General features: G+C 40.8%; 1 protein-coding gene across 5 annotated transcripts in view; it reads left to right on the top strand.

The window, feature by feature from the left end:
* Positions 1-5948: 5948 nt before the first annotated feature.
* The window catches only part of LPCAT3 (lysophosphatidylcholine acyltransferase 3), a 36487-nt gene continuing 15976 nt past the window's right edge, over positions 5949-26459 (top strand). For 2 of the 5 annotated variants that reach the window (XM_014451632.2, XM_014451633.2), the window contains exon 1: positions 5950-6198. In XM_014451632.2, coding sequence (XP_014307118.1) covers positions 6048-6198 — 151 coding nt within the window. In that variant the 5' untranslated portion in view covers positions 5950-6047. Of the gene's footprint in view, positions 6199-21010; positions 21126-26459 lie in introns of all 5 variants that reach the window. The other 3 variants (XM_023749994.1, XM_023749993.1, XM_006084183.3) reach the window with 3 other exon arrangements.

Here is a 26459-nt window from a genome sequence, read left to right as displayed (position 1 = left end):
AAATGCTATGCAAGTAGTTGTTAGATTGTATTGTTTAGAGATCACCTTTCTGGAACTTTGTTTCCCAAATATTTTCGATCCACAGATGTGGAACCCAAAGATATGGAGGACTGACTGTATATACAGTAGCAGAACATGTAAAAGTCTTAGCTGAGCCCTGTGTTAATTGGGTAGGCTAATGCAATAATAAATAAATTTTCAAAATATTTTGGCTCGCCAAAACTGGTTTGGCTCAGTGGCTAGAGCATTGGCCTGCGGACTGAAAGGTCCCAGGTTCGATTCCGGTCAAGGGCATGTACCTGGGTTGCGGGCACATCCTCAGTAGATGTGCAGGAGGCAGCTGATCAATGTTTCTCTCTCATCAATGTTTCTGACTCTCTGTCTCTCTCCCTTCCTCTCTGTGAAAAACCAATAAAATATATTAAAAAAATATTTTGGCTCAAGCACAATGGAAATTTGGGTGTGGTACACATAACTTCTATGCATATTCCATTGGCTGGAACTCAACCACAAGGTCACACCTCACTGCAAGGTATGTGTTCAGAAAATGAGGAAATTAGAATTTGGTGAGCAGCCAGCAATCTCTGCCACAATCCCCAAATATAATCCATATTTCTCCAAGCTGTGGATACAAATGGGGTCCCAGTAAGATTTATCTAGCTCTTCCCCTCTACCCACTTACACAGACTCTCCAGCTCCCTATCCATAAACATTCTTGTCTATTACCTGGCAACTTGCTCACTGTACTGTGGAGAGTGTAACATCTCCTGGAAGGACCCTCCTGCTATTACACAGAAGCCCATGAAGGGCTAAAACTGCAGAGAATGTAAAGTGAGGAAAGTAATGTAAAGAGAATAAAACACTTCCTTGTTTTTCTGGTTATTTTTTTAAGGAGATATCAAGGCAGTGTTTTCTGTGACATAATTTCCGCCTTTTTTTTTTTTTTTTACATGTAGCCTCTGGGTCCCAATATGAATTCATCAGGGCTAAAGTGAAAACCAACCTGAGTGACATGCACTAAGCTGTAATGAGAGAAGCTAGCTTAAAACATAGGTGGATCCCAGGCAGGGGGAAACATGGCAGTCTGACTAAATCTAATCACAGAAACCAACCAGGCTGAAATAATAGAATGTTTCTGGACACAGAGTGGGAGGCATGGGAAACCAAGGGAGAGCCTGCAGCAAACAAGGTGTACGAATGCATAGAAACAGGGAAAGTTCAGGTCCGTTGCTGGGCAAGAACAATGAGGGAATCTATCAGGTAGCAACACAGGTAGACATAGAGCAGGCTTGTAGCAAGCATATGCCCCTGGACTACAGGGTTCACGGGCAGCTCATTATTGGGCTCCCTCCCCGTGTGGGGAGTCTGAATCTGCTTGTAACAAATTTTCCACACTATTGCTTAAATCTTCTGGTCTGAGGAGCTCATTCTTCAGAGACTTGAGACATGACCGGGGGAAAAAAACCCTCGGCTCTCTGTTGCAGTTCTCACTAATAAGAATTCAATCAGGCCCTAGCCTGTTTGGCTCAGTGGACAGAGCCTCAGCCTGTGGACCAAAGGGTCCCAGGTTTGATTCGGTCAAGGGCACGTTACCTGGGTTGCAGGCTCTTCTCCAGCCCAGGCCCTGGTCAGGACTCGTGCAGGAGGCAACCAATTGATGTGTTTTTCTGACATCAATGTTTCTCTTTCCCTCTCTTTTCCACCCTCCCTAAAAATCAATGGAAAAATATCCTCAGATGAGTATTAACAAAAAAAGAAAAGAATTTCAGTCAGTCAGTCAATCAATAAATACTATTGAGCCGAAACCAGTTTGGCTCAATGGATAGAGCGTCGGCCTGTGGACTGAGAGGTCCCAGGTTCGATTCTGGTGTGGGAGAATTTCACATCAACTCTGACCCTGTGATTTTGTTACTGAGTTGAGCATATCATGCCAGGTTTCTTCTTCCATTTGGGTGAGTTCTCTCCCAGGAGGTTCCTTGTGAAAATAGATTATTGATACGCCCACCTCAGCCATTCCTCAGAGAGAGCCCACACAACATTTTTAAAATTTTTAAATTAGTTATTAACATTGGCTTTATCAATCGACTCATGAATCAGCAGCATCCCATCTAGTAGGTAGACAGGTGCTCTGAGGAGCTGTACAAAATTAAAGACTTTTATAAGCAGAAAGAGGACAGAACAAGAAAGTTTAAAAAGTGGATTAGCCGAAACCGGTTTGGCTCAGTGGATAGAGCGTCGGCCTGCGGCCTGAAGGGTCCCAGGTTCGATTCCGGTCAAGGGCATGTACCTGGGTTGCGGGCACATCCCCTGTAGGAGATGTGCAGGAGGCAGCTGATCGATGTTTCTCTCTCATCGATGTTTCTGACTCTCTATCTCTCTCCCTTCCTCTCTGTGAAAAATCAATAAAATATATTAAAAAAAAAAAGTGGATTAGCCTGGCTGGTATGGTTGAGCATCAACCTATGAACCAGGAGGTCACGGTTCAATCCCCGGTCAGGGCACATGCCCGGGTTGTGGGCTCGATCCCCAGTAGGAGGCATGCAGGAGGCAGCTGATCAATGATTCTCTCTCAACATTGATGTGTTTCTCCCTCTCTATCTTTCTCTCTCTCTGAAATCAATAAAAACATTGTAAAAAAAAAAAAAAAGAGTGGATTATTTCAGTCATCTTCTCTTAGGGGAAAGCAGGGGGTCTTATCAAGCAGATTGCCTGACCTCCCTTGATTTAGGGAGATTCAAATGTTAAAGTGGATTTGCCATTTAAGATCTATTCGCCCACACTGGGAGGGTCCAGAAGACATCTTTCTTTCTTTTTTCTTTTTGTTAAGCCTCACCTGAGGATATTTTTCCCATTGATTTTTAGAGAAGGTGGAAGGGAGGGGGAGAGACAGGAGATAAACATCAATGTGAGAGAGACATGTTGACTGGTTACTTACCCCGCACATGCTCCGACTGGGGGATCTAGCCTACAGCCGAAATGTGTGCCCTTGACCGGAATCCAACTCCACGGACACTCTAACCACTGAGGTAACTGGCCAGGGCCAGAAGACATCTTTCACCACTACTGTGAGAAATACATTTGTGAGGGTAGCTCAGCATCTTTGAAGAGCTCTGTGATGGCTCTTCTCTGTAGGACAGACCTTACAGTGGGAACTGCCATCACTGAACTGGGAAACATAAATGCAATGGGAATAATTGGCTCCTGGAGTGGAAGGGGCCAAGTGGCAGCATTCAAACACCAAAGACGAGGTGGGTGTGGTTGCCAGAATGGACAGCAGAGTCAAAGCGGCAATCACTTGATTTGTATAAGCAGAAAAGTTTTAGGTCAAGTGAACAAATATCTAACCTGAATCATAAAAACAGCGTCATGGCCTCTCAATGAATTCCCAGACTTGAGCCAGAACCCTTGAATGAAAGCGAGGCCAGGTCCCCTTAAGGAAGGACCCAGGGACACTATCAAAAATTCATTCTGTTAATCTTTCCCCTGGCCTTTCCCAAAGAAACCTATAACCTTTTACCAAGAAACTGTGTATTGGGGAAAAAGAAATTATCAGATTTTCCAGGAATACTTGACACTGGCACCGAACTAATTCCAGGAGACCCAAAATGTCAGTGTGATCCACCAGTCAGATGAGGGGTTCACAGAGGTCAGGTACTCAATGGAGTTTTAGCTCAGATCCTAGCAGAGTGGGCCCAGCAGGGTCCCCAAACCCATCCTGTGGTTATTTCCCCAGTTCCAAATGCATACTTGGAATAAATACACTAAGCAGTTGGCAGAGTGCCCACATTGGCTCCCTAACCTCTGGAGTGAGTGCCATTGTGCTAGGAAAGGCCAGGTAGGAGCCACCAAAATTGCCTCTACGGTCAACCAAAAGCAATACCCAATTCCTGGAGGGAATGCAGAGATCAGTGCCACTTACCATTAAGGACTTGAAACGTACAGGGGTGGTAATTTCTACCACATGTGCACTCAACTCACCTGTTTGGCCTGTGCAGAAGACAGATGGATCTTGGCGAATGACAGTGGGTCATTGTCAGCATAACCAGGGAGAGACCCTTGCAATCCCAAATGTGCTTTCGTTGCTTGAACAAATGAACATATCCTCTGTCTCATGGAAAAAACTCAGCTTTTTTTCCTTCCCATGTAAGGAAAAATCCAATTCTTTCCTACTGTGTCTTTCTTTCCTGTGAGTCTCCTTGACCACCCACACAAAACACTTCACTTCTGGCCACCAAATGTGTGGAGGTTTTTCCCCCACACCAAATAATTTTCTGCAACACCAACTCAATTCTGACACTATCTACTCAGAGATAGGGTCAGATACCACAGGTTAAAGGTTCAGTCTTACAAGACTGCCCTCAACCCACTTCAGAAGCCAGTCAAAAGCTCAGGATGTCACCGGAGCTTCTGACCAACAGGCTATAGTTTGGTGGTTCTAATGACTCCCTCCTCAGGTTCAATTAATTTGCTAGAGTGATCACAGAACTCAGAGAAACATTTTACTTACTTTTACTGGTTTATTATAAAAGAATATGATATACAGTTGAACATCCAGGTGATAGGAATGAACAGGGCAAGATATGTGGGAAGGGAATGGAGCTTCCATGCCCTCTCCAGGCATGTCACTCTCCCAACACCTCCACATGTTCACCAAGCTGGAAGCTCTCCAAACCTCATACTATTTTTGCTTAATCCCTTCACCTTTTTCATCCAGCCCGGCAATCCTCCTTCCCTCTGACAGCTGTCAGTCTGTTTTCTATCTATGAGTCTGTTTCTATTTGTTAGTTTCTTTTGTTCATTAGGTCCCACCTATGAGTGAAATCATATGGTACTGGTCTTTCTCTGGCTTATTTCGGTTAGCATAATGCTCTCCAGGCCCATCCATGCTGTTGCAAAAGGTAAGCTTGACACTTGGGCTGCTTCCAAAATTTGACTATTGCAAATAACGGTGCAATGAACATAGGGGTGCATATATTCTTTCGAATTAGCGTTCCAGGTTTCTTCGGATAAATTTCCAAAAGTGAAATCACTGGGTCATAAGGCAATTCCATTGCTAATATTTTGAGGTAACTCCATACTGCTTTCCAAAGTGGCTGCGCCGATCTGCATTCCCACCAACAGCGCACATCCTCGCCAGCACTTTGTGTCATCTGAACAGTGGTTACCTTTAGGAAATAAGGATGGGAAGCAGGGTGGGAGAGGGGAAATACTTTTATTTTCTGTTTTACAAATTCCTCTACTGCTTGAACTTTTATCATAAACCTTAAATAGTGACAAAGCCGTTTAATTTTTCATGAAAATAATGATAAAATCGGCCTATCTTCATTTCACCGCCTCTCCGGGGAAGGTAACGTTTTCATATAGAAAATTACATGACAGGGGCTGCAGGAAATAAAAGGAGCAGGCAAATAGTGTTCTGGGGCGCTGGGCTCTCCCAAGACCCTCTGGCGGGTCTAACGGCTTAAGAATGGCCCGGAAATTCCGTTAGGAGGCGCTCGCGAGGCGGTAGCAGAATTTCCCGCCCTCTCCGTTACATGCCCCAGTAACCCCGGCGCGCCTGCGACCGCGAGTAACCCTGCGGGCGGAGGACAGGCCCCCCCCCGCCCCGACTCTCGCCTGCTCCGTCCCAGCCAATGGGAAGGCAGCGCACGAGCCGGCCGGACATTCGCCCTCACCGACTCCTCCCCTGAACAGTTAGAACCGAGTTGTACCACCACCTCGCCTTCGGCTTCTGACTTTTCCAATCACTCCTCTAGTTTCCGATTCCAAGCCCCGCCCCCCGGGGAGCGCCCAGCTCATTCTGGGCCGGAGTCACCTTTGCATTGCAAACGTTCCGCCCCGCCCTCTGCCTACCTTGCTGCGTTAGGCCCCGCCCCCCGGTGGGGCCGACCAATAGCCGGGAGCGCCTGGAGCCACTGGGCGGGTCTGCAGCCAATGCGCACGCCGGGGGCGGGCTCCGGGCCGGAATTGGGGGTGAAGCTACAGGGCTGTGCCCACATTCGGGGCGCACGGAGCTGAGGGGTCCCTTGGGGGCGCCCGGAGCTAAGATGGCGTCTGCTGCTGAGGGGGACGTGGGAACCGCGACCGAGCCGACCAGGGTGCTGCAGTGGGGTTTCCAGGAGCTGAGCCTTAACAACTTGGCGACGTCCCTGGGCGCGTCGGAACAGGCGCTACGGCTCATCATCTCCATCTTCCTGGGTAAGGACCCTCGTGCCTCCTTCCGCCCTCTCGCGGAGTCCGCGGGGAATGGGGACGGAACCTCCCCGTCTTCCCGGAGCCAGCGGGAGGGCTTTGTGGGGTGCATGTGTGAATGCGAAAACACACCAACCGGCTATTTATTGAAAGGCAGATCTTGTCTGGCGTCCGGGGCTGCTGTGCCCTCTGAACCTCTTCACCTTTCTCGTCGACCCCAGCTGTACCCTTCATTTGGCGCCACCACCCTCCCGGTGTCCCCACGACCTGCCCTTATTTGTCGCTCTGGAGTTCTACTCTTTGGCCATGTGCACTGCTGTCTGTTATTAATGCTGTATCAGCCCTCACAGGCGCGCTCCTTATCGGCAGCGTAGGCCCCCTAACTTAAGGATTTTATTTTAGCTCTGTGGGCCTCCGCAGCCCCTGTTTTGAGTCTCTGTTTTGTGCATGGCCCGCTTATGTTACGCTTTCATCGCTTTCCTGTCCCATTTCTAATATTTGATTCTTATGCCATATGACTTTTCTTCTCCCTAACCACCCACCTGTCATTTACACTGGAATATCGTCCTAACACTAGGCTTGGGAAACAGGACTGACAACCCCCTTATAAACTATCCGTGCTACCCCAAGCGTTCATTACCTGTATGGTTCAAAGGATGTGGTGTATCTGAATTTGTGTCACAACGAGCTGTGTTATCACTGGTTTATAGGCTTCTTTACTGCTTCCTTCCTCCATGGCTTTTTTAATATGTGGAAGCAGCATGCTGCTTAGAAACTGTGGGACCCTGGGCAAGCCACTTAACCTGTCTGGGCCCCAGTTTTCTTACCTGTGAAATGGAAACTATGGTGCCTCCTTGATAGGATTGCTGTAAAATCCTGTAGAAATTCAAAGGTCAAGATTTGATGTATAAATATTTGAGTAGTTGGAAGGTTTTATGAAGGTTATGGGACTTTAGGAGAGTAGGGGTGGGGAAGAATTAAGCAAACATGACTGGGAGAAGAGCCGAGGGTTAGAGAACTGAACAGTAAGAAGTTTGAGATGAAGTTGGGCAGTTGTGGAACGTCTTAAATGCCAGAAAGAAGTTTGGAATTTATCCAATAGTAGTCAGTAGAGACATTGACATATAATATCACCTAAGAGTGTTAACCCGATCTAGATAATGGAAGAGGCATTAATTCATATTTAAACAACCTTGGCTAATATCATTTTCTTTTGCCTATTATATATCAAACCAAGATGATCTTTATTTCTTCCAAATAAAGGTCGCCTTTTCCCTCCCTTGTAGAATTATAAAATTTTAGAGGTGGAAGGGGCTTTAGGTTGTGTGACCTCAGTATTACCCAACCCAAATTTATCAGCACCCCCATCTAGGGTTCTCTGTGCCACACTAGCTTTTTTAACTTCCCACTCCTTCAACCTTGTTTCTGACCCAGTTATTTGTTGGGATTGGGATTGGCAATTAGGAGTATTTACATTAGTTAGGAAGTTCACTGTTGATTTCTCAACTATAAATACAAGCAGCAACAAATTATAAGGGGCAGCCTATTAAATGAAGCCAGAGCTGGAATTAAGACTTGGAATTCTTCCTTTTTGTGCTGGTGGACTATTGCTATGTACTATCATAGGGCATACAACTGACTGGGAAATTGTTTTCTCTATACCATACCCCTTCTGACCCATGGTAAGAAATATGTTTTACCTCATGACCCAATACACACATATGTGTAAACATGTATTTTATGTATTAAATCCTTACCCCAGGATGTGTTTTTATTGTTTTGAGGGTGGGGGAGAGAAAAACATCAATCAGTTGCCTCCTGTATACCCCTTGACTGGGGATTGAACTGGCAACTTGACCCTTTGGTGCATGGGACTATACTCCAAATGAGTCACATCAGCCAGGGCTAAACATGTACTTTAAACAAAAGTTCCAAGAAACACTACTTATCCTTATTGGAGGCAGTGTGTTTAGCTATTTTCTCTTTTATTTTTAGTATTGTTTATGACTTACTAATTTATTTCATGACCCATTAATGGAATATAACAAGTAGCTTGAAAATCCCAAGTTAGAGACTGGAATTTTTAATATTCAGTATTTCAAGGAAAGGGCAAGCTCCTGAAGATTGCCACTTCAGAGTACTGTGAACAACCAGAAGACTCTATCAAAAGGGTGTGTGTATGTCTTGTGTATGATTGCAGGGAATTTGGTGGAAGATGAATTTTGCTATGAGCCCTGGTGCTGGCAAATGCTACTGGGAAACATCTTCTTTTCAACAACTGGGATCTCATCACTTTTAAGCATAATAACATGAATTGTTTCAAATAAATTCAATAAAATATACCTACAGTGAGTGAAGCACTATGCTTGGGCAAGGGCAGTGGTATAGTATGAGTAATAGACCTATGCACTCAAAGGCATTATATGCAGTCTGTTGGTGGGTAGGGAATGGGCATGAGGTTAGTATTCTAACAACCACAATAAAAGGCAGGTATCCGAGGGTCATAAGATAATTACCAGGCTTTATGAGATTTAAAAATTGGACCTGTAATGAACTTTGAGAGTTGAATAAGGTTTCAACAGATTGAGATGATAAGACTGAAGGAACAGCATGAGCGAAAGCACTGAGGTAATAATGTGTCATGACACTTTCAAGGAGCAGCAACCAGTCCGGTTTGACTAAAGCAGGACTTAAGTAGAGAAGTGGTGGAAAATAAGACTGGAAAGGTAAGGAGTTTGTACTTAATTAAGTAGAAAATAGGGAACCATTGGAAATATTTGAAAGGTGAATAGAAGATAATACAGTGAAGGGTAATTTGAAGTGGACATAGACAAGAGGTAGGGAAACTAATGAGAAGAAACACGATCTAAATAGTTATAATGATTTGGAAGCAAGGCAGTTGCACTATGAGGAAAAAGAAGGGTATTTTCGGAATACAGAATCTTTTGAGAGGTAGACTCTAAACAATTCCACCTATAAAGCTGTTCATGGCAGAAACGCAAGAATCAGCTTTGTCATCTCCCCACATCCCAATCACTAAGTCCAATCAATGTTACCTCCAACTTGTGTCTCAGAGACATCCACTTTTCTCCCATCACCACAGCCACTGACCATAAGTCACCAGAACCACCCAAATAGTCTCCTGACTGGTCTCTAATTCTGTACTTGCCCCCTCCAGTCCATTCTCCAAAAGCAGCCAGGGTGGTCTGATCCTATGCCTATCCTACTCAGAACCCTTGAGGCTTTCATATGTGGCTGGTAAGCCCCTGCCTGCTGCTCCAGCCTCATCTCAAGCAAGTTCACAACCTTTTAACCACTTGGCCTCTTTTCAGTTTCTTAGAAAAGACATTAAGCCCTTTCCTACCTCAGAGCCTTTGCACCTGCTCATCTCGCTGCCTAGAAAGTTCTTCACTTATTACTCACCTGATAGACTCCTTTTCATCTTTCAAATTGTCTGTTCAAATTGTCACTTCCTCTGAAAGTTCTTTCCTGACACTCTTTAAAGTATGTCCCTTGTTGCACTTCCTCATACTGACTGAAATCTTCCAAGTATACATTCTAATTTGTAATTATATATTTGAAACTGAGGATAGAAACCATGTAAGTTTTGTTTACCACCATATACTCAGTTTAACACAGTACCTGACTTATAGAAAAGGTACTTATTTGTTAGAAATAAACATTTGTTGAGTAAGTCAATGTGTGAATGAATGATTTAGCAACTGATTAAATGAAGAATAAAGAAGTTGTTAAAAAACAAAACAAAAACACGTCTGCCTGGGTAGCTAGAAAAATGACAGTATCTTTCACTTATGCAGCGAGATCAAGAGGAAAGTCAGACATTGTTCAGTGCCAGGTAATGATCTAATTTTAGATTTGCTTTAGGTTTTAAGGGCACCTCTGGGTGTGTTGAGAATTGTGAAGTCTAATCTTAAGCTCAGGAAAGAAGTTGGGTTAGCCCTAGCAGGTTTTGCTCAGTGGATACAGCGTCAGCCTGGACCAAAGGGTCCCAGGTTTGATTCCAGTCAAAGGCACATACCTCAGTTGCAGGCTCCTCCCTGGCCCAGGCCCTGGTCGGGGCACGTGCAGGAGGCAAGCAATCGATGTGTTTCTCTCACTTCGATGTTTCTCTCTATCTCTCCCTCTCTCTTCCACTCTCTTTAAAAATCAATGGAAAAATGTCCTCGGGTGAGGATTAAAAAAAAAGAAGTTGAGCTAAAGATACAGTTTTGGGAGATCATGTTGATATCATAATTGAATCAGGGAGGGAATAAAATGCTATGGAAAAGCTTTTAGGAGATAATAGAACCTAATTCATGTTGATGGAGTATATTGCTACCTCCTTTGTTGATAACAATAGCTGACATTTATTAAGGGTTTGCTACCTACCAGTTTCAGACATTGTTAGAAATGCTCAACAGTGCCCCACCTAAACCAGCCAGTTACCCATAAGATTATTACAGTACTGTTATCTCCTTTGTGCAAATAGGAAACATCTTTAGAGGTTAAGTGACTTGCCTAAGGTCACACCCATTTCTACCCAATTCTGGAGTCCTTGCTTTTTACCTAATGCAAATTGGGAGGAGCATGTGGGAGTGGAAAAGATAAATGCCCTGATATCTTTTCTCTCTTCACTCTGTGTGGTTAAACCAAGATGTAATCAGCATATGAGCTATCTCAGCTTCCAAAGCTGGAGGTGGCCAAATAGAGCAGATGGCCACCCTGCTTAGTATGAGTGTTCTCTAGCCTTGGCCATGACTGTGGCTTGGCTGTTAGACTGATCAAAAATTGCACTTGGGGGTAAGGATTCATTCCTCAGAGGTTTAAAATTAGCATCACTGGGGTTAGCAACATTTAAAATCAAAGGAGGTTTTACAGTTTAGTTCCCTTTGGACCAAAGTCAGGTCTGGCCCTTCAGAACCAAGTCCAGTTTTCAATGCAAAAGGCTTTCTTCCGGTAGCATTGCAATGACAATGTAAAGACACCAAAGATAAGCTAGATGGACATTAAACAGCATAAACAAATGGGACTTCTGACCATAATAAAAAGAAGGGTCCAAGAATTCTACTATGAAATAAGGGGGTGATTAAGCCCTGGCCAGGTACCTCAGTTGGTTAGAGCATCGTCCAGATACAAGGTTGTGGGAGTCAGGGAACATACAGCAAGCAACCAATGAATGCATAAATAAAGTGGAACAACAAATCAATGTTCTCCCTCTCTCTAAAATCAATCAATAAATAATTTTTTTAAAGGTGGAAAAAAATTAGGGGGTGATTTTTTAAATGACTTTCAAGTCCCCTTTTTCAATTCTAAAAGTCTAGATATACTCCACCTTTTTAGACTATCTTTATTTTAATCCATAACCACAAATTTCACCATAAGCTAAATCTTCCTATTTGGGGATTTCTTTTAGATATATTTTTCCAATTACTTATCTACACTCCAGTATCTTACATTGCACAAAACTTCATGTTTTGAATTCCAGTATAACTTTAATGTCAAATAGAATCATTTCTTTGCAGAGGCATGTATAAATTAAGGCCTATGAGATTATATGCACAAGCTAATTTAACAAAAATAATTACATACCCACTGATATTAAATCTGTCTGGACAGCCATGAGAACTCACTGGAGGTGTTCAGTCCAACAGCCTTTTATTGATTGACTGATTGGTTGATTTTAGAGAGAGGACAAAATATTGCTGTGAAAGAGAAACATGGATTGGTTACTCCTCACACTTCTCACATGCACCCCGAGCGGGGGATGGAACCTGCAGCCTGTATATGTGCCCTGACCGAGAATTGAATCCACCAACCTTTGGGTATATGAGACGATGCTCCAGCCAATTGAGCCACGCTGGCCAAGGCAGTCCAACAGCCTTTTAAAACATGGGATTTGGTCTTTAAAAAGGAAATAGCATTTCAACTGGACCTTATAGGGTATGGAAGATTCTGGTCAAGTTGAGATAAAAGGGGGAGCTTTCCAGCTGCAGAGAATAATGAGTATATATGTGAAGACGAGGAAGAGTGAGACACATCTGCGGAACAGCAGTACTCAATTTTGGCCAGAACAATAAAGGATTCATAAAGGAACAGTAGAGAAAAACTCAGTAGACCTTTCAGGTGGAAGGAGAGGGGTGCGGTGGGAAAACAGGATAAGGTGGTAGAATGTGCATTGTTTTTAGAGACCTGCAGGCCTAAGTGCAAATTCTGGATTAAATATGAACTACCTGTTTCACAATAGATAATTACTAAACTTCAGCCATTCATTTCCTCATGTTCCCAAAGGCCAATCTTACTAAAGAATTGAGGTCAAGAGTTAGGCAGTTTATCTGATAAATACTTTTTAATTATATTTAATTCATAACAAGCAGCAATATTTTGAAACAAGATGCAAAATTTACATGATTTTTAAAAAATAATATAAAATTCTTATTTCTAGAGAACTGCAGCCTTTGTACAGATTTTTTAATTCTCCTCTTGCCTGGAAAAGCATTTTCTACATTCCAGAATCTTACATTGCACAAAACTTCATGTTTGAGATGCATTTCATTGCTCATTGAGATGCTTTGAGGACTAAATGAGATAAATTGACCAAACCTACCCCAGGGTAGTTTTAAATAATTGTTCTTTCTCTTCCCTCAATAAGTATTCATCTCCTTCCTTTCCAAGGAGACTCAAAGTGTGGTCTTTGGACCAGCAGCATCAGCATCTCCTAGGAACTGGTTAGAAATGCAAATCTCACGTCTACCCCTGACCTACTGAATGAGAAACCCTGAGGATGGGCCCGGTGGTCTGTTTTACAGCCCTCCAGGTTATACAGTTACCCTGAAGCTTTGAGAATCACTGATTTAGTGAACAGTCATGCTCCACATAACAACGTTTCGTTCAAGATGGACCACATATACAGTGGTGGTCCGGTACGATTATGATGGAACTGAAAAATTCCTAATGATGTAGCCATCGTAACATTACTCACGTTTGTGGTGATGCTGGTGTAAACAAGCCTATTGTGCTGTCAGTCATATAAAAAAAGTACAACACATATAGTTAGTACAGTAGATACTACTTGATAATACACAACTATGGTACTGGTTTATGAATTTATTATAGTATACTTTTTTTATATTTTAGAGAGTACTTCTCTACTTATGAAAAAAAAGTTTTCTGTAAAACACTATGTTGTGTAATGCCAGCAGCAGCCTAATACGTTGTGTTTACTGTGTCTCTTGATTGTGTCATTTTCTCTTGATTTAATCAGGTATTGTTTTGTGCACTAATATGCTATACAGGGCTGTAGCCTAGGTATGTAATAGGCTATACCATCTAGATTTGTTTAGAGCCACACACAGATGGCTCTTTGTAAGTAATGTTTGTCCAGTGATGAAATCACATGGTGATGTATTTTTCAGAATGTATCCCCATTGTTAAGGCAGCACATAACTCTATTTCTTCAAGTATCTGTTTTGTAAAACTTGATGTCCTGATAGTACCTTAAACTTTTTGAAATGTCATTGTAACTTGTGATCTTTGGAATAAACAAAATGCTCTCAGATTCTTTATGGCTTAGTTTTTCCATTTGCAAACATCTCTTATTATTCTTCAAACATTATTTTTATTACTGAATCACATTATTATCATCATTTTTATTATCATAATTGTTATCATTACCTACACCATTTTGTTTCACACTTTTGATGAGAAAGTTAAATATAGAGGCATTTTTTTCATAAGGTTGTTGGAACTATTTAGTTCCATATTTCCTTTTCTGTTTCGCATCAGCCACCTTGAGCAATACAGCATTCTCCTAATTGATCACTTCTCCTAATTGATCACTTCACATTTCTTAATACAATTCATAAATTATGATTAGTAGCTTGAACAAAAATACGTGTCCTACTTAGGGCTGCCAGGAGAGTTGTTCTAAGCAAACTGTCTTTGTAGAGTTTTTAAGGTGTGTGTGTGTGTGTGTGTGTTGACATTTTCCTAGCAGTTGCTGAAGTCAAGGAGATTTAGGACCCACTTGGAGTTCTCTTGGTGAAGCAATAATAGCTTCCTAGAGAACATCAAAGCCTTTCTATAACTTGTATAGCCCAAAAGATGTTGTATAAATATTTATTTCTCCCTATTTTCAAAATGAGAAGGTGGGGGGGCAAATAAGACACTAAAAATAAGGATAATTTCTGGATAAGAATCTCCCTTTGGCCTAAAATGGCCTGGTTTCAAATCTAAGTTCTTCCCTATTCCCTATGAAGGTAATTGAGATTTATGAAACAATGGACACCTTGAATGAAAGAGTCTGTTTAAGTACAATGCACCATAATTGTTAGCAAGAGAAGCTTCTGATAGAAATGTCATTGCATTGTAACATAGGGACAGTTTGTCAGAAAGTGGGTAGAAAATTGGGCCAAAAATGGTCAGACCCAGGTTTTGTTCTTGAGTCACATAAAGTCATCATGTAGATTATTTAAATGCCCCACTCTAACCATAGGCTGTTTAAAAATAAAAAAGTTTTTGTCCATTAAAGATGCTTTCATACATGTATTCATGTTGCTATGGCATTTTCATAAGAAAAGTATACATGATCCTATCTGCTACATAAAATATTAATGTAAGATAGTAATTTTGCAGATAATTCATTATAACAGGAGAGAACCCCAGAGGCAAGGTGACCTTCCCCTCTGCTTGACAAACTCCACCTGGACCAGACCTACTCCTGGAAGCCTAACACTGTAGTCAGATCTGCTGTGGTGCCACACCAGGCTTTCCAAGGGCTTAGAGCACATGGATGGCTCTTTGTACTAATTCATGAAGTTTACAAAAATGAAAGCATAATCTTCAAATGTTTTTCATGAAAGACCTTAACTTCATAGGGGTCTGCACTGGGTTGAATAGTGTTCCTCAAAATTCAAGTCTACCAGAACTTCAGAATGTGACCTTATTTGGAGATGGGGTCTTTGCAGATGTAATTAGTTAAGATGAGATCATATGGGACCAAGGTGGGTCCTAAATCCAATATCTAAGAAGGCCTTATAAGAGGAGAGACAGAGGCATAGACATACATGGATCAGGCCATATGACAAAAGAGCCAGAAATAAGGCAAGCCAAGGAATGCCAAGGATCACTAGCTGTCACCAGAAGCTAGGAAAAAGGCATGGAACACTTTTCCCTCAAAGCCACCAGTAGGAACCAACCTTGCCAACACCTTGATTTCCTCTACTAGCCTCCAGACTCGTGAAAGAATAAATTTAAGTTGTTTAAGTCACACACACAAATTCACTATTTAAAAAACTGAGGATTCATATGTATATATTATATATAGATCTGAGGTCCCAGGATGTTAAAGTTTTAATAGCTGTATATTTGTATATGCCCTAATGAGAAGTGGCATCCATGTAGACATGGTAAATGGCTATGGCTTATATAGCGCTTGAGGTTTTCAGTTTCTGCTATGATAGCAATTCTAAACTCCGATAAACTTGGACACCACTCTGGATTACTATCCATAAATATAAAACTTCCCTTTGCGAGCCAGCAAGAAAAGGCCAACTGGAATAGTACGCTTTAAGGCTCCTATGGCATATAATTCAGACAGAGTGGAAAAAATTGATTATAGTTTGAGTACAAATATACTGGGGCCCTGGCCAAAAATATTGAACCATAAGGGCTACTAGAAATCCTCATTCTTTAGCTAAAGGGTAATCTGACTCTACTTCCTAAGTCTTCATTGGCCCTTCTGAAAGAGTTGGAAACAAAAGCTAAACATGGGAGCTCCTAGATAGCGTGCATTTATATTATTTATATCAAGAGCCTAACAGTAATTATTGGAATCCAGGTCATCATCTCATTAGAAGCTCCAAATTTCTCCAAGTCTTACCCTCTTGTTTTATATTTTTAAAGTATTCAGCCCTGGCCGGTGGGGCCCACCTAATTGGAGGATCATCCTGTATACCAAAAGGCTGCAGGTTTGATTCCCGGTCAGGGCACATACTTAGGTTGCGGGTTTGATCCCCTATAGAGGCATGTATGGAAGGCAACTGATGAGTGTTCTCTCCCTCTCTCTCTCCTCCTCTCCTTTTCTCCCTCCCTCCCTTCTTCCCCTCTCTCTAAAAACCAATATCCTCCAGTGAGGATTAAAAAATAATAATAATAAAGTATTCATATTTTTATCTTATTCTAAATTTTTTATTTTATTTTATTTTTTTACTTTTTGAAGATTCTTCCTAAATCTTAGAGTAATATTGAGATGCTAATACAGAAAGGAGTTGATTGTTTCCAGCTTGGATGGTCAAGAATAAATTGGACTTCATCAAAATTAAAAACTTTTGTGCATCAAAGGACACAAGAAAGTGAAAAGACAACCCACAGAATGAAAAAAATATTTGCAAATCATATATCTGATTAGAATCTAGTATCCAGAATATATCAAGAATTCTCATAGCTCAACAATAAAAAGACAAATGGCCCAATTTAAAAATGGACAAAGGATATGAATAGACATTTGTCTGAAGAAAACATACAAATGCCAATAAGCACTTGGAAAGTTGCAAATAAACAAGCATTGGTAAGGAGGTAGAGAAATTGGAACCCTCATGCTGTGCTGGTGGGAATATAAAATGTATGGCCACTGTGGAAACAGTTTGGCAGTTTCTCAAAATTAAACAATTTATAGTATGACCCAGCAATTCCACTCCTAGTTATACAGTATACTTCAACGAATTGAAAGCATATGCTCACTTGTATACAGATGCTCCTAGCATTATTATATTAACTAAAAGGTGAAAACAACCCAATTGTACCCCAACTGGTGAATGAATAAACAAAATGTTATATTCATACAGTGGAATATTATTCAGCCATAAAAAGGAATGAAGTACTGATTCATGCTACAACATGAATGAACTTTGAAAACATTATGCTAAGTGAAAGAAGCCAGACACAAATGGCCACAGATTGTATGATTCCGTTTATATGAAACTAGAGGCCCAGTGCACAGATTCATGCACTAGTAGAGTCCCTCAGCCTGGCTTGCGGGGATCGGGCAGAAACCAGCTCTCCCACATCCCCTGAGGGGTCCCAGATTGTGAGGTGGTTCTCAGGTGACACTCCAGAATCGGGCTCCCTCCTCTCTGGGTCCGGGGTGCAGGTGAAGCAGATTCAGGGCCGACAGTGCCCCAGCAGCCTCCTAACCCACGGCTGATTCCACGAGGAATCAGGCTCCCTCTTCCACTGGTTGGAGCGTCTGCCCCCTGGTCGTCATTGCGCATCACAGCTACCAGGGGAATGGTCAGACAGTCACTTAGGCTTTTATATACTAGTATATAGATGCCCAGAATAAGCAAATCTATAAAAACAGAAAGTAGGCTGCTGGTTGCCAGGAGATGAGAGGAGGGTTGAATTGGGAGTGGACTGCTAAGAGGTATGGATGGAGTTTCTTATTAGGGCAATGGAAATGTTCTGGTATTAGATAGTGGAGATGTTTGCACAGCACCGTAAATATACTAAATCCACAGAATTGTACACTTTAAAAAAAAAAAAGAATAAAAAGGAACTATGTAGCCCTAGCCAGTTTGGCTCAGTAGATAGAGCATCGGCCTGTGGACCTAAGGGTCCCAGGTTTGATTCTGGTCAAGGGCACACGCCTGGGTTGTGGACTCGGTCCAATGGGCAAGAAGCAGCCAGTCGATGATTCCCTCTCATCATTGATGTTTCTATCTCTCTTTCTTCCTCTCCCTTCCTCTCTGAAATCAGTAAAAAAAAAAAAAATTTTTTAATTTTTTAAAAAAAGGAACTATGTATATCACAGAGGAAGAGAGGACCCAACCGACAACTAGACAGTGTGATGCTATTATCTTTTTTTCCTATTAAATTTTAGCTGGGTAACAGTTTATTGTTTTATTTGCTGAAATACCTGCTGAGAAAAAGAAGTCTCACCTACTTTGTTTGTATTTACAAAGATTAGACTTAGCAACTCTTAAACACAAAAAAAGAAGTTATCAGGACAAGTATTTGGGAGCATTGGAGAAAGAGCAGCTAATTAGCCACTTGGCAGTGTGACAGGGCAACCCTTGGACAACCCTAGGCCAGATCAAGTCACAACTGGATTAAAGGACCAAAGAACCCTTTCTCCACTGGGAATTCTGAGAGTAACAGAAATTTCTGGCATATGCCTACTTTTGTTGTGATGGTAGATTATTTTTTTAAATAACCAGGATTGTATGACCTGAAGTTCATATAATCTTGGGGGCCTTCTTTAAGAAAAAAAAAATACAAAAATACCTTACAACTTTTACAAAAATATGTCAGTATAAACATATTGCTCCCTCCTACATCCACCTACATCTCCACCTCACACCCCACCCCTGTGGCCTTAAAGGGCCTTGAAACTGAAGCTTTAGTAGCTTCAGTTTTGGGAAATCAGCTTTTCCCTGAGAGTACTGGATACAACTCACAGACCTTTATTTTTGAAAATTGCTATAGGCTTAATTTAGCTAAATTTTGGGCCAAAATGTCCCTTCACCAGATTAGAGGCTTGAGCCTGGGATTTTATAGTTTAAAACCAGGTGAAAGAATATTCAGTGCAGCCCTAGCCCATTTGGCTCGGTTTGGCTCAGTGGATAAAGCGTCAGCCTGGGGACCAAAGAGTCCCCAGTTCGATTCCGGTCAAGGGCATGTACCTTTGTTGCAGGCTCCTCCCTGGCCCAGGCCCTGGTCGGAGCTCATGCAGGAGGCAACCAATCAATGTGTTTACCTCATAGTGATATTTCTGTCTTTCCCTCTCTCTTCCACTCTCTCTAAAAATCAATGGAAAATATCCTTGGGTGAGGATTAAAAAAAGAATATTCAGAACTGTCCGGGTAGCATAATAATCTCCAGGTCCACCCATGCTATCACACAGATTAAGAGCTTTTTTTTTACAACCGCATAGTATCCCATTGTGTAAATGTACCATGGCTTTTTTATCCACTCATCTACTGGGCTGTTTCCAGATCTTAGCTGTTATAAATAATGCTGTTATGAACATAGGGGTGCATATATTCCTTTTGATTGGTGTTTCAGGATTCTTAGGTTATATTCCCAGTAGTGGGATTCCTGGGTCAAATGGCAGTTCCATTTTTAATTTTTTGAGGAAACTCCATACTGTTTTCCACAGTGGCTGCACCAGTCTGCATTCTCACCAGCAGTGCAAGAGGGTTCCCTTTTCTTCACATCCTCAACAGCACTTGTTATTTGTTGATTTACTGATGGTAGCCATTTGGGCAGGTATGAGGTGGTAACTTATTATGGTTTTAATTTCTATCTCTTTGGTCATTAGTGACATTGAGTATTTTTTCATATATCTATGTCCTCTTTGGAGAAGTGCCTATTCAAGTCCTTTGCCCATTTTTTAAATTAGATTGTTTGTCTTTCTGGTATTGAGTTGTATGAGTTCTTTGTATATTTTGGAAATTAACCATTTATCAGATGTATCATTGGCAAATATGTTCTCCCATACAGTGGGTTCCCTTTTCATTTTGTTGGTTTCTTTTGCTGTGCAAAAGCTTTTTAGTTTGATGTAGTCCCATTTGTTTATTTTTTCCTTTGTTTCTCTTGCCCTAGATGTATCGGTGAAAATACTGCTACGTGAGATATTTGAGATTTTACTGCCAATGTTTTCTAGGATTTTTATGGTTTTGTGACATACAGTTAAGTCTTTTGTCCATTTTAAGTTTATTCTTGTGTGTGGTGTAGGTTGGTATTCTAGTTTCATTTTTTGCATGTACCAATCCAGTTTTCCCAAACGCATTTATTGAAGAGATTATCTTTACTTCACTGTATGCTCTTGCCTCCTTTGTCAAATATTAATTGAGCACAGTGGTTTTGGTCAATTTCTGAGTTCTCTGTTATGTTCCATTGATCTATCTGCCTGTTCTTGTACCAGTACTAGGCTGTTTTGAGCACAGTGGCTTTGTAGTATAGCTTGATATCTGGTATTGTGATCCCTCCAACCTTGTTCTTCTTTCTCAAGATCACTGTGGTATTTGGTATCTTTTTTGGTTCCATATAAATTTCTAGAATATTTGTTATAGATCTGTGAAATATGCCATTGGTATTTTAATAGGAATTGCACTGAATCTGTAGATTGCTCTGAGTAGTATGGACATTTTAATTATGTTAATTCTTCCAGTTCATGAACATGGTACATGCTTCCACTTGTTTGTATTTTCCTCTGTTTTCTTTTTCAATGCCCTATAGTTTTCCAAGTACAGGTCTTTTACTTCCTTGGTTGAGTTTATTTCCAGGTATCTTATTTTTTGTTGTTGTTGCAATAGTAAATGGGATTACTTTTTTTTAGTTTCTCTGAGAGTTTATTGTTGTATAAAAATACCATCAATTTCTGGATGTTAATTTTGTATCCTGCTACTTTGCTGAATTCATTTACTAAATCTAGCAGTTTTTTGGTAGTCTTTAGAATTTTCTATGTACAATATGATGTCATCTGTGAATAATGACAGTTTTACCTTCCTCCCTTCCAATTTGGATGACTTTTATTTTTTCTTCTTGTCTGATCGCTGTGGCTAGGACTTCTAGTAATATGTTGAATAAGAGTGGTAAAAGCAGACATCCTGTCTTGTTCCTGATCTTAAGGAAAACCCTTTTAGTTTTGCCCATTGAGTATGGTATTGGCTGTAGGTTGTCACATATAGCCTTTATTATGTTGAAGTATGACCCCTCTATTCCCACTCTGCTGAGAGTTTTTATCATAAATATTGGATTTTGTCAAAAGTTTTTTCTGCATCCATTGATATGATCATGTGATTTTTATCCTTCATTTTAGAACTGAATTTCTAAACTAGATTACTCTTGATCCAAATAAAGGGATATCCCTACATATCTGGGAGATATTGCAGGTTCAGTTCCAGACCACTGCAATAAAGCAAGTATTGCAATAAGTAAGTTGTAATATTTTTTCTGGAGGGTCTTGCCTTTAGTTTGTAAAAAACACACCTGTGAAGTGCAATAAAATGAGGTGACCTGAATCTATCAGATAATCTGGGTAGAAGTAAACCATGTGGTTTACTACCTTAAAAAGAATTAAAATGTGATAAAATGCACTGAATACAGACAACAAGGGTCTCATTCTATGCCTAAAATTGCCTGGTAAGGCATTTCAGTGTCTTAAAGCACCTCAACATCAGCCTGGACATCTGTTGTCTCTGTTCCATGAAAATGAAGGCATACCAGTCATTAGCCTCTTTTAGCTTTAACATTCTTTAAATCTATATGTTTTTGTAGAATTTTTAGGGGGAAAAATATATAAAGTAAAATAACTATGTGACCATTTAAACAAACTCTAGTAATATAGACAAATACTATAATCCAGGTGTTCAAACATAATAACATTGACATCCCTTTTGCCATCACATCAGATTTAAAAGACTCCTGTGGGCTTGCCACTGATGGATGACTAACTTTTCCTGGGCTAAGAGACTGGGGATAACCTATGAGCGTCTAGTTCCTGTGGCATGACAATAAAGGGGATTGGTGACATCAAAGTCAAGTCTTTTGTTGTGTCATAACTTTTCAGCTTTTGTAGCAGGTTTCACCAGTCAGTCAGTAGGTGTATATATCAGTCACTAACACTAAGCTTACAAAGGTGTTGCTTATTACTAAGATCACTTGACTGAAATGGAGCAGATAAAGAATTACTTTTGTTTTGTGGGGGTATTTAAATTTTATTTATTGATTTGAGAGAGAGAGAAGTTTGTTGTTAAAATGAAATCTAAATGCTTTTAGATAGAAAGATAAGCAAATAAACATGGGTGTGTATGTGTCTATACACAGGTGCTGGAGTATAGATGGTTATTGAGTAATCAAAGAATAATACAGCTGTACTTTTAAAAGCACACAGCTAGTTGTTACTGGTTTACTCACAGGTACCTGCCAAGCACTTAGGCATGTGGCAAGAATATCAGAGTGGAAATCAAGTAATGTGGATTCTAATTTAAGCTGTGATCTACTAACCTTGGGTATGCCAGTTATCCCCTTTGGGCCTTAGTTTCTTATCTGTCTAATGAAGAGTTTGGAGTCAGTGATTTCTAAGGCTTCTTCAGTTCTAAATATCTGTATATCCAATAACCATTCAGCATATGATCCAGCTCTAACTAGAGAGGATTGTCAGAATGTGGAAAGTGTATTAGTATCTTGCCCTTATTATCAAGAGGCTTAATCTGGTAAACAGAAACAAAGGACCAGTTCTGAACAAATTCCAAAGGTAGCTTCATCCCCACCTAAATGTCCATAATCTACAGCAATCAGTAAGTTCTATGCTTTAAGTGCCTAACCAGTTACTTATCACTTAACCCTCCATTTTAACCCTCCAGGACTTAACCCTCCGTCCTATTTGTATTTGTCTTCCTTTTCACTTTGGTGAAAGAATAGAAAAAAAATTGAGTGGCAGCCCAACTAGTGTGGCTCAGTGGTTGAGCGTTGACCTATGAACCTAGAGGTCACAGTTTGATTCCCAGTCAGGGCACATGTCTGGGTTGTGAGCTCTATCCCCAGTGTGGGGTGTGTAGGAGGCAGCCAATAAAACAGAGTGACAGGTCTTCAAAGAAGAAATAATAAAGTTAGAATTATGTGAAAATATTTGGTAAAAATAAACTATAAATAATCCATATTCAAAAGCAGTCCTATTTTATATTCTAGTCTGTGATTCTTGGGGAAATTTAACTGAAGTTTAATTAAAAGAGCAGACAGATCCTGAATGTGGCCTTCCAATATTGCCCAAAGCAAAATACCCATTACGTATGGTAATACATTCCATAGTATAGAAAAATTACAACCTCCAGATAATACTCTTTTTTTATTCTAATATTTTTTTATTGTTTAAAGTATTACATATGTCTCTTTTTTCCCCAATTCACACACAACACACACGTCCACTCCCACCTGCAAGGACAAGCCCTCACTACCCCAGTGTCTGTATCCATTGGTTTTGCTAATAGGCATGCATACATGTCCTTTGGTTGATCTCTAACCGCCCCCTTCCCTGCCTCTTGTCTCTGGCTCTATTTTTGTTCATCAGTTTATGTTGATCATTATGTCACACATATGAGTGAGAGCATGTGATATTTATCTTTCTCCGACTGGCTTATTTCGCTTAGCATAATGCTCTCCAGTTCCATCCATGCTGTTGCAAATGGTAAAAGTTCCTTCTTTTTTTATAGCAGCATAGTATTACATTGTGTAGATGTACCACAGTTTTTTAATACACTCATTTGCTGCTGGGCACTTAGCCTGGTTCCACATTCCCTCTATTGTTACTCGGCTCCCTTGACCATAGGGGTGCATACATTCTCTCTCTTGATATGTCTGGGTTCCAGACGTGGCACAAAGACTGTCTCTTTCTACGAGAAATCCCATAGTGGCTTCCCACCGATCAGCAAATACTTCCCAAGAGCAGTGACAGGCATAACCTCCTTTTGAGATTCCCTGTCCCAAATCCACCTTATCTATCCATCTTAAAAGTGGAATTCAGAAATAAGACGGTGTGGCTTAGTGGCTGAGCATCGACCCATGAACCAGGAGGTCACCATTCGATTCCTGGTCGGGGCACATGCCCCATGCAGGAGGCAGCCAACCAATGATTCTCTCTCACCATTAAAGTTTCTGTCCCTCTCACCCTCTCCCTTCCTCTCTCTGAAATAAATAAAAACATTTTTTAAAAAAAAGAAATAAGGCCCAACAGGCATGACTCAGTGGTTGAGCACATGCCCAGGTTGCGGGCTCGATCCCAGTGTGGGGCATGCAGGAGGCAGCCAATCAATGAATCTTTTCCATCTTGATGATACTATCTCTCTCTCCCTCTCCCTTCCTATCTAAAATCAATAATAATATATTTTTAATAAAAGGAAACAAGATGGTTGTCATAAGAAATATTAACATATACATTTAAATTAAAAATGAAGTTAGACCTCTTTCGACAAAACTAAATCTGATCAGGCTGACAAGTTTACCATTTGGATTACATGGCAGGCATTTTCCATATGTACTTAAAGCAAATCTTCAATATACTTAACAAAAGCACACATCATTTACTGTTGTTTATACTTACAAATGTTTGATGGCATATTAATGTGAGAGGAGATATAGTTTTTCAGAATTCTTTTAGGGGCTATTCCAGCAAAAATAGTTTGGAAACCATTGCAGCAGCTTAACCATCTTTAATTGGACCTTTTCCATCATCTCCCACATCTAGTCAACCGTATTGATTTTTTTCTATTATATCAATTTCAGGCTCTGCCCATTTTCATCTTTGCTACTGTTTCACCCCTAGGGGGGAAAGAGTCTTGAGGTGACAATTCCATGTTCTTTCCTGTCCCTGTGTCCTTTACTACATTATTCCCCTCCCTTGGAATGCCCTTTCCTTCTCTCTTCTCTCTTCATCTTAAATGTTCTGATCATTATTGATCTCTCTCTTCTGTAACCACTACAACCTTGGCTATTCCATGGAGTTAGCACTTACAGAACATCATTCTTTGATATTTCTTCTCTACCTAGAAAGTTCCTTAAGAGTTAAAAAGCACTTCTTAAAATTTCTACCATATCCCCCTTTTTGCCCAACGCAGTGTGACCACATATAGATGCTTAATATTTTACTGACCGCCTAGAATACAAAGTATTTGTTTATTCATTCTTTCATCCATTCAGCAAATAGTCTCAAGACCTTTTTTGTATCAGGAACTGTACTAGGCACTGAGGTACGGAATTTGACAAAAATCCCTGTTTTCAAATACTGCTAAGTAAGTAAAATATATAGTATTTGAAAGAGTAATAAGTGCTGAGAGGAGAGAGGAGAGTACAGCAAAAAAAAAAAAAAAAAAAACAGGAAGTGTGGTTGGTGGCGGGTGAGGGGAACATATGCAATCTCACTGATAGCGTGACTTTTTAGTAAAGATCTGAAGTGAGAAGGAATATAAGGAAGGACTTGAGCTTCTTTGTGAAAGATCATTCCAGGCAAGGGACCTATTATATCAGTGGTTCTCAACCTTCCTAATGCCGCGACCCTTTAATACAGTTCCTCATGTTGTGGTAACCCCCAACCATAAAATTGTTTTCATTGCTACTTCATAACTGTAATTTTGCTACTGTTAAGAATTGTAAATATCTGATATGCAGGATGTATTTTCATTGTTACAAGTTGAACATAATTAAAGCATAGTGATTAATCACAAAAACAATATGTAATTATATATGTGTTTTCCGATGGTCTTAGGCGACCCCTGTGAAAGGGTCGTTCGACCCCCAAAGGGGTCGCGACCCACAGTTTGAGAACCGCTGTATTATATGAAGGCCACAAGACTGGACTTGCTTGATGTTCCAAGGAGAGCTTTGTGGAGGCAGAGATGAGTCAGAGAAAGGTGGAGTGGGGAAGGGGTGAGCAGATCTATAGGTTCTGGTCGGACTTTGGCTTTTGTTGAGTGAGCCTGGAGGCCTTCTGAGGGTTTTGAGCAGAGGAATGAGCAGATTGGACTTATGCTATAATAAAATCCCTCTGGATACTGTGTTAAGGATAGACTGAAGGGAGACGCAAAAGCAGAGGCAGGGAGATCAGTCAGGAGGCGACTATAATAACAAGCCAGACATGGTGTTGACTTGGACACATGGGAAGAAGTGGTCAGATTCTGGGTTTATTTTGAAGGTAGAACAGGAATTACTTATTGATTGGGTTGAAAGGAAGGGAGGTCAAGAATGATGGCAAGGTTGCAAGGTTTCAGCCTGAGTGAACAAAAGGGTAAGTTGCTGTTTGCTGAAATGGGGAAGGCTAAAAGGAATAGGTTTAGTGAGGGATGTATGTCAGCAGTTCATTTTGTTAAGCTGAGATATCCATTAGGCATGTACTAATGGAGTCAAGTAGGCTATACAACCTCAGGGAAGAGATTCAGGCTAGAGATAATCATGTGGAAGACATCAGCAAACAGATGGTATGTATTTAAAGCTGTGTGACTGGATGAGAGAGCTGAGTGCTTCACTGTTAAAGCAGAGGTAAGCAATCTCACATTCATCAAGCATCTAATATGTACCAGGCTTAATTAATATATGAATCCTAAGCTAGATTTTCATTTTACTCATGAAATTGAGACCCAAAAAGGTTAACTAATCAACCAACCTGAGGTAACAGCTAATAAGTAGCAGAACTGGATATTCAAACTGAGATCTGTCATAACTCCAAAGTTCATGTTCTTTTAACCGTCCAGTGCCTTAATTTAATAGTACATGCATTT

Source organism: Myotis lucifugus, unplaced genomic scaffold, assembly GCF_000147115.1.
Source record: "Myotis lucifugus unplaced genomic scaffold, Myoluc2.0 scaffold_10, whole genome shotgun sequence".
Taxonomy (NCBI): domain Eukaryota; kingdom Metazoa; phylum Chordata; class Mammalia; order Chiroptera; family Vespertilionidae; genus Myotis; species Myotis lucifugus.
This window is presented reverse-complemented; position numbering and strand designations above follow the sequence as displayed.